General features: G+C 36.0%; 1 protein-coding gene across 1 annotated transcript in view; it reads left to right on the top strand.

The window, feature by feature from the left end:
- The window catches only part of LOC107705404 (histone-binding protein N1/N2-like), a 154,804-nt gene that overhangs the window by 139,293 nt on the left and 5,712 nt on the right, over positions 1-9,799 (top strand). Inside the window, exon 11 of the mRNA XM_016508680.1 lies at positions 4,857-4,925. Coding sequence (XP_016364166.1) covers positions 4,857-4,925 — 69 coding nt within the window. The remainder of the gene's footprint in view (positions 1-4,856; positions 4,926-9,799) is intronic.

Genomic DNA, 9,799 nt, shown 5'->3' on the forward strand with positions numbered 1-9,799 from the left:
ACACCTCAGCCGAGTGTTTCTGAATGCTGTTGGCACGTGGTCATTAGGGCACTGCTGCCAATTTTAAGCAGGTGTGTCAGCTTGTGTAACTTATAAAAGTCTAATGGTTCTGCATGTGTTAGCATGGGATTGGCTTCTGAATAAAAGCATCTGATTCTGCTAAATGACTGACTTACATGGAAGCAAGTAACACAAATAAGGAGCCCTCAGCTCGAGAGGCTTGTTTCGAAAGTCTGCATCAATATTAAAAACATCAAATTTTTTGCTCAGTAAAGTGCCTAGGCTTGTTTACTTTTTGAAATTGTGCTCAAAGTGGATCTCACGTTCGACTTGTTCACAGGCTTTTCCCCTCGACCGGCCCTGTATGGTTGACTCGATAAGATTCATAAATTAAACAAAGTTCTCTTAGCCTGAAGGTACCTATGAATAAGTCTGTTATAGAAATATTTTGTAATTAGTAATGTTAGTAATAGTATTATTATTTTACATTTAAAACTGTAAAATTACAGTGTTATTTATGGATTTATTTTTATTTTGATGGAAAACCACAGGGAGCCTTTAAAGGTTCTCTTTTGTTGATAAACACTTCTAATTTCTCACACTATTTCTCTTTTATAATACTGTAAAGCTGCTTTGACACTTTGATCTGCATTGTAAAAAGTGCTATATAAATGACGGTGACTTGACTTGGCATTATCAAATTGCAAAATCATTGCAGACTTTGCAATTTGATAAACCATATTGTGATTTCGGTTATATTGATTAATTGTGCATCCCTATAACATAATACAGTATATATAATATGTAATATGTACACAATAAATACCTTTGTTGATTATAATGAGAGAATTCTAGAACATCTCACTTGTGTATATTGTATAGTTACATCACGTACTAAAGATATTTTTGAGTGTTAAGTGATGTTTCTTAAGCACTAATTTTAGTGTCACCATTAAACAAAACTGAAATATAATTAATTCCACATAGTACAACTAATGCTGCAATCAGCACTTTAAGGGCACTTTGTAGTGATTATTCAGGCCTTATATATTGTGTGTTTGGTTTCTGTTTGTATCTGGAAATCCTCCTTATTTTTGGTAGTCCATTGGTCATTGGCTGCATGTGTTTACACTTGATAGTTATCTTCACATGTCTGTTACATTAAACTGGGTGTGTAATTATTTATGGAGCTAACATTTGACAGTTTGAAGCAGTTTCAAGTTTTCGCAAGTTACTTTTCTATTGTGCTAGAGCAGAACTCGAGCTTCTGTAGCTAGAAACATTTGCTTGCACATGCTTACATGGCGTAAAGTTGGTTTCAGGTCTTAGAATTATTAAAGCCAATGTTGTGTGAGGAAAAACTTGAGAGAAGACAAAACTGAAAGAGAGGCAGAACACACACTTTCATTCCCATTGTCTTTTGTTCTCAAGCACAGTGGGCAATCAGTGTTTCTCAGCGAGAAGAAGACAGCTCAGAGTTTTCATTTTGGACATTTTTTTATTTTATTTGTTCTTTTACTCTCTCCAATCCTTTGTTTTCTGTCTGATGTCATGGTTAGGCTAAAGTGGAGTAGTTTGCCAGCTTAACTCTTGGATAGCAGTCAATATTCATCATTTCCTGTCTTCCATCCACCGTAGTGAGATCACACGGCACCCATTCTCATAGCCATTCTTTTGCCCCTCCGATAAGAATTTATATTCACTCAGGAAATCATCAAAAGAAATCATTGTTTATTCAAGGGCTATGCTCACTTATTTATTTGTTTACTTCTTGAAGCTACACCCGCAGGATTCTCCATGTAACGTTGCCCGGGTTTGGATCTCCTGGGTTTTTGTTTCTTGTGTATTAACTATTGAGTTTTCAAGACCGCGATAGTGATGGCATCCTAGTCGCTCGCAGCCTCCTGGAGAATGTGGCCCTGAGGCAGAAACCCAACAGTATCCGCTGTGGCCATCTGTTGCTTGTGTTGAAGCCCTGCACATTTCTAGCTTCTCAGTTCAGCAAAACCCACCCAACGACAAAGGGAGCTGCATTTGCCAACTGCTAATATTTAGTCATCATTAGACACCATTTTGTCTTTTTTTGTTTATCATTGACATCATTTGATTTGTTGGCCTATTCTCAACTTCCCTCAGTTTTTTCCCCATCGTTGAGGAGTAGCTAGGCTATATTTATTTTTCAATAACATGACAAAGCTGTTTTCTTTTTTTTTTTTAAGTGTAGCTTTTCCAGTAATGACCTGATTTTTCCACTGAGAGGCAGTGTAGTGCGACTAAGCATTGAATTTTTGTTACATTCTTTAGCAGGTCTGATTCATTCTAGTGAATCTGTTCATTCAAACAGTTCATGCAAATGAATTCATTTAAAAAAAATAATTTCTCTTTTTATAAATTCAAATATTTGGTTATATGCAACTGTTTTTGACTGACTTATGAATTAAAGTGTATTCATTTTTTATTTTATTTTATATTTAGCTTGAATTTATCTGTTCATTTATTGCTGTCACACTAATTTAAATTGTTCCTTCATTCAAAAACCCCTTATTGTTTTTGTGCCAGTTGTAGCTAAATATATCTAAAAAAGATTGTTCCCTAATGTAACTTTAATGCATTTATTTATTTAGGAGATGCTTTTATGCAAAGCGACCTATTGTGGAGCATCGCAAGCAGTTTCTCATAAAAGTCAATAATATTTGCAGTTTACAATGCCAGATTTAAAGTATAAGCTAGTTTAGCACACAAGCTAGAGCACAAGTGCAATTCATAAAAGTAGAGAAGGAGAAAATATTTATTTCATTTGTTTCTTTGTAAACTTAATAATTATTTAATTGATAGTAATGCATTTATAATAATTGATTATATATAATTTATTTTTATTTTTTATTTATAATTAGGAGTTATTATAGTGCTTGTAGAAGTTATATGTGACCCTGGAGCACAAAACCAGTCTTAAGTCGCTGGGGTATATTTGATACATCAATGGAAAGCTTTTTTATTCAGCATATGATGTATAAATCTCAATTTTGAAAAATTGACACTTAAGACTGGTTTTGTGGTCCAGGGTCACGAAAACCATGATTATGTAGAAAATAATAAGTTGTTTGTAAAAGTTATAAGTTTCTGTTGCGTGAAATGGGAAACTTTGACCACTCAAGGTGTCTGTTTTTAGTAGAATCACTTGAGCGAGGTCACACTTCCTCTCTCCATTGTGACTCTCCTCTCGATGGACCCCTGTTGGGTAGCTCCTCTGATCCGCCATCCATAGAGGATTTACATGGTGGAGAGACAGGTGGAGGCAACGGCCTTTTTAATTGGCTGTTTAAATGTGACTCTCTGTTCTGTTTGTGTGCCAGGGGAGATTGTGGATGTGAAGGCAAAGCTCAGAGAGCTTCTGTCAGCCTGTGGCTAGGGCTTATCACAGCACAATTAGCTATTGCCCTGGGCACAAATATTGTAGCGGTCCTTGAAAGACCCAGAATATTCTAGCGCTGTGTCTACATCCTGCCCCAAAACTGTCCTAGCACTTTGCTTTGGAGCAGGACAGATTAAATAACACAAAGACAAGAACAACATGCACAGTATTTTGAAGGGATAGTTCACCCAAAAATGAAAATTCTGTCATTAATTACTCACCCTCATGTCGTTCCAAACCCATAAGACCTTCGTTCTCTTCAGAACACAAATTAAGATATTTTTTGATGAAATCCAAGAGCTTTCTGACCCTGCATAGACAGCGAAGCAACTGACATTTTCAAGGCCCAGAAAGGTAGTAAGGACATTGTTAAAATAGTCCAAGTGACATCAGTGGTTCAACCTTAATTTTATGAAGCTACACAAAGAAAACATAAAGAACGACTTTATTCAACAATTTCTTCTCTTCCGTGTCAGTTTCGTCACTCTACAAAACATGTTTCCACTGCTCCAGAGTCCAGTGGTGGTATGCTTTATACCACTCAGTCCATATATATATATAGAAATAAGTATCAACATTTAACGAAAAAATCTTCTGGTAAATGGAACACACAATTGTTAATGCTAAAGTAATTTGTTGTCCATGTTAAACTTTTGTTAGAGGACAGGCTTGATGGAAACCAAGCCATATAACCGCTTTCAGGCAGAGGCGCCACCATTGTATGAATTCACACATAAATATGACTCTCACAAACCCTCTTCAGCCACCACAACCATCTGCTGATGGACCCTGGACTTCAAACACACCTGATACGGCTGTCATTTGTACCCCGGCAGAGCACCCAGAATGCATTGTGTGTGCTCTCCATTATGTAGTCACCTATGGCCCACAACCCTGTTAGCATCAAAGCAGGGAGAATGCAGGAGAAGAGGAGTCCTGCTCAAATAAGCCGGAAGGAGCACGGCTCTCACACTGTGGCTTTGAAGATCTTCTTTTGATCAGCCAGCTCGTCCCTCCCACGGCCCTCCAGACGGGGGGGTCAGGGGAGTGTGTGAGGAATATGGAGGCAGGATAAATCACAACGAATGTGAAGAGTGCTGAGGCACAGGATGCAGAGCTTATATTTGATAATGGCAGTTTTGTTTTGCTCATGCCTATTCATTTTGTCTCTCGCACACATCTCTCTCCTTGCAAAGGTGCACAAAATCCATTAAAAAGGCACATAGAATTTAGGTGCTTTAATGCATATTAAACAAAAGAAAAAAGAGAGAGAAGAAAAACCATGGACAGTTTGGAAGGAACAGCAAACTATGTGACATACTCACTTTAAAACTAGAGCTGTGTATAGTGTTGCTTCTTTGGAAGCTCTTTTAACCTCGTTTCTGTTTTAATGGCCATCATGTTCAGAATATTCTCTCGGTTTCTCCTCTCTCTGTGTTAATAGAGTCAACAAAGAGTGCAGACACCGGGGCGGACACCAGTCAGGGGCCTGAGGTTCCCATGGAGGTTCTGGGTATGTGCTAAATCAGTTTTTTCAAATATTTTTTTTTTTGTGTGTAATATACCTCAAGGTCACATCATTAAGGCTCAACACATCATTTTTACAATAATGAGAAGAACAGTGCACTAATGTGGTGCATGCTAGCAACAAAAACATATTTTATGTAAGATTAAGTATGTAATGTACACTGCCTTTTAAAAGTTTGAGATTAGTAAGTTGGTTTTTTTTTTTTTTTTAAGAAATAAATACTGTTATTCAGCAAGAATGTGTTAATTAAAGTGATCAAAAGTGACACTAAAGACACATTCCCTAGTAAAAAGTAATATATTTAAAAATACATTTATGTCATACTAAGTATTGTTCAAATCTATTAACTTGTTTTTCTGACATATCGCTCAAGACTTACGGATATAAAAATTATAATTCAACATCATTTGGAGTACTACTTGTGCACAATGCACATTTCTATGGAAGCCCGTTTCCGCCACTGAATAAAAAATAAAAGAGTTAATTGCGACTTTTTATCTCACAATTCTGACTTTTTTTCTCAGAATTGCGTGATACAAACTCGCAATTCTGACTTTTTTTCTCAGAACTGCGTGATACAAACTCGCAATTCTGACTTTTTTTCTCGGAACTGCGAGATATAAACTCAAAATTCTGACTTTTTTTCTCAGAATTGTGAGAGATAAACTCGCAATTCTGAGAACATATCAGTCTTTTTCCCCCCTCAAAATTGGACTTTAACTCGCAATTGCGAGTTTATATCATGCAATTCTGACTTTATAACTCGCAATTGCGAGTTTATATCATGCAATTCTGACTTTATAACTCGCAATTGCGAGTTTATATCTCACAATTCTGACTTTTTTTCTCAGAATTGTGAGAGATAAACTCGCAATTCTGAGAACATATCAGTCTTTTTCCCCCCTCAAAATTGGACTTTAACTCGCAATTGCGAGTTTATATCATGCAATTCTAACTTTATAACTCACAATTGCGAGTTTATATCTCAAAATTCTGTGGAAAAAAAAGTCAGAATTGTGAGATAAAAAGTCGCAATTACCTTTTTTTTTTATTATTATTCAGTGGCGGAAACGGGCTTCCATACGTTTCTTAATATTAAGCCTAAAAATGTGTTTTAATGTCAGTATTGATGGGGATTGTATGATCTTTGTATAATATCAGTCTTTAAATGCAAGATACTTAAAGTGTACCTGATGTATACTTGCAATAGTTCCACTTTAGCACAATCAAATATACTTCAGTTCATCTTTAGTTGGACTTCAGCACTACTTACACACACTTAAAGTGCATTAAGTACAAAATTATTTGTTAAAATTTAGCAGACTTTAAGAATACCAGTTTAGTAAACTTTAAGTGCAATTGCAGGGTATTTTAAGTACATAAATTTGTAAATGTATTTGTAGTATACTTAGCATGAAATAAAAGTATTTCAAATACATTTTAGTATAGTTATTTATCACTAAATTATTATTTTTTTAAATTCTGGTCTTTTGAACTTTCAATTCATTAAAGATCCCTGAAAAAAATGTATAAGAGATTCCACAAAAATATTAAGCAGCTGTTTTCAACATTGATAACAGTAAAATATGTTTCTTACGCACTATTAGAATGATTTCTGAAGGACTGGAGTAATGGCTGCTGAAATTCAGCGTTGTCATCACAAATTAAATTACCTTTTAAAATATGTTAGAAAACAGTTATTTTCAATCGTAAAAATAATTCACAAAAATTACTGTTTTGAACTGTATTTTGGATCCAACAAATGCAGCCTTGGTGAGTATGAGATACTTTTGAATGGTAGTGTATGGGGAAATATGGATTGCATTGGTGTTTGTGACCACAAGGCACTGTATGAAAGCATGTTTCTTTTGAGAGATTTGAATGTGTTTGAATGTGAATATACTTTGCTGAGTATATTCTCACATCTCTTTCCAGCAAGGTCTAAAGGTGCACATGAACAACAAGGTTTTGCATCCTATTCTCTGCTGCTGTAACTTGGTGAATATAATCTCATGCCAAAGCACTCGTGGTGGGTCAGGTTCAAAAGCAGACCCCACATTATGCTAAGTCACTCGTTAAGTTTTTCGCAGCAGGCCCTGCTACCTTTGACAGCTGCGTTTAGCGGCTCTTGAGGTCATGGCAAAGGGGGCGCCCTCTTTTCTTACTTCCTTCATATTTATTGAAATTCAATTTCCCCTTTTTTGTTTCAAGCGTTTTGTGCTTTTGAATTGTTTTTGGAGTTGTAATTTGAAGCAGAGAAGAGAAAGTTATACCTGCACTCTGACTTCTTACACACTTTATTTAAAATGATAGTCCACCAGAATACAGATGTTAAATATGTGAGCAAAGCATTCTTTTGAGTCACTTCAATGATTCGGATGTTTCTGTTCACAAAACAAGTCTGAATGATTCATTTATGAATCAGACTAATTCGGTCTTCAACTCACTGACTTATATAGTTTGTTTATATGTAAATAACAAATTAAATGTTGGTATGGTCCAACAAAAATATTATGTAGCTTCAGAAGACTTAAAATGCAGCACACAAGTTGTATGAACAAGTTTTATGTAACCTAATGGTGCTTTCACAAACTTTTTAAAGCTTGAAAGCTTTATTTATTTGTGTGGAAAATAGCAAGCAGTGCATTATATAAAATTTCCATTTGACAAAATGTTTATTTTTGAGTGAACCATTGCTGTTAAGCTGTGAAAATGCACTTTTGACTCGTGTTACATGATGAGTCAACCATATTAATTCTACATTGACAAGTACAGAATTAAAAAAGGCTACTGTTCCCCTCCCTTCGCTGCTAATTTGCTTTACTGATCTGCCACAAACCTCCCTGCTCAATTCTCCACAGCGCTTTCAATGTGACCCTTAAACCAAGCGACCCCATGTTCTCTTTTCACATCTTTTTAAAGGTTTTTTTGTTTGTTTTGTTTTTCCAAGCATGGCCTTCTTGGCCCAGAGAGAACTAGAAGCCTTTCAGACCTAGAGAGAACCTCTTCCTCGTACAATGGCAGCTCGTCAAAGCACATCTTGTAACTTTAGGCAAATGCGGCCGGTAATACAATGCCACTTGGCTCTGTAGAAACCCTTCCTCGCATTTCTCACTCGGAATACAAATGAGAGGAACCACTTGGCTTTTCACAGAGGAACGTGCATGAGAAGGATCTGTGGTATTTACACTGAAGCCCTCCCCACTGGGTTTGTTTCGACTCGATACCTTTTAATTGGCTCTAATTGTTTGAAGCTTCACCATCACACAGCGACACAACGAAGAAAAAAGCCCCGCACACAATCGAGTGCCTCCCAGAATGCTTTTCTCTTTCTCTTCCTCTCCTCAACGTTGTTCCAGAGAAAATATGTCTGCCCTCGCCCCGCAACCTTTGAATATTTACATATGAAAATGAAGTTTGCTCTCCACATTTAGCACTTCATTAGCTCTCATGGTCTGGCTCTTTGAAAAGGTTGCCTGCCGTTGTTGCGCATGAATAGGCCTGGAATTACATTGATGTATGTTTTAATGATGAGCTGAACTCTACTGTTACCTCGCACAAAACGCTACGAAAGCTGCACTTTGGTCTAAAATGAGGCTATTCACTTGCATAATACAGTTATTTACATGTTAGATGATGAACGCACTGCTTGAAGACCACCCTGAGCTTCTTTACCTAAAGTGAGATATCAGATGCTGCTTACGCTGCTCATCTTTTCCAGATGTGAAGAGTTTGGTTCATTATATTGTCTCCATAAACCAAACATACCATCCACGGACTCCTCCAAGTGAAGGACGGATAGATAATGTCTTCGACTTGCAAGATATTGAGTGGTTTTACTCAACAAACCTCTTATGAATGTGCGGACGGCTGTAAGCTTGTTCTCTTGTTCTCCTTTCAGTCGAGTTCTTTTCCATTAACCTCCTGAGCGACATGTGAAAACCGTCTGGCGAGGTGCTTTTGTGAGTCACTGGTTCGATTACATCGGGCCCGTGCCCCAGTTAGGCCAGGGTTATTGGTTTGGTAGTTTGTGTTGGGCTTTGAGCTGCCGGCACACTGTGAGAGTCAAACAGCCTTGAGAACCTAAACAATCCATGTGCAGGGAAAAAGGTTATAAATGAAATGACCAAAGAAGCCTTGGCTGTGAAAATGAGCTCGAACTCTGTTGAAGCAGCTCAGATTGAGTGGCCTTCCTAATCTAATATAAAGTCCAGTTGCATTTGACAGTTGACAAATTCACTAGACATTTATGTGCCTGTTGACATGTGCAAATACAACTTATAAATTATATTTAGAATACGCTACCATTCAAAAGTTTGGGGTTGGTAAGATTTTTTTGGAAGTTTTTTATGCTCACCAAGGCTGCATTTGTTTGATCAAAAATTCAGTAAGAACTGTAATATTGTGAAATACTATCACAATTTAAAAGAACTGTTTTCTATTTTAATCTATTTTAGAATGTAATTGATTGCAAATCTGAACTTTCAGATTACTTCAGTGTTGCAGGATCCTTCATAAAAAAAAATGTATATGCTGATTTGGTGATCAAGAAACATGTCTTATTACAATCAATGTTGAAAACAGTGCTTCTTATTTATTTATTTATTTATTTATTTACATTTTTGTGGAATCTGTATTATATTATATTATATTATATTATATTATATTATATGACACCCCTGGTTTTTGCAAACCTTCCCTTTTAAAATCTCAGTTATATGAGTTTATTTATTTATTTTATTTTTTGACTTTTTTTTGTTGAATTTCTAGCAATTGAAAAATATATTATATTATATTATATTATATTATATTATATTATATTATATTATATTATATTATATTATATTATATTATATTAT

The sequence above is a fragment of the Sinocyclocheilus rhinocerous genome, unplaced genomic scaffold (assembly GCF_001515625.1).
Source record: "Sinocyclocheilus rhinocerous isolate Xijiao unplaced genomic scaffold, SAMN03320098_v1.1 scaffold564, whole genome shotgun sequence".
NCBI lineage: Eukaryota > Metazoa > Chordata > Actinopteri > Cypriniformes > Cyprinidae > Sinocyclocheilus > Sinocyclocheilus rhinocerous.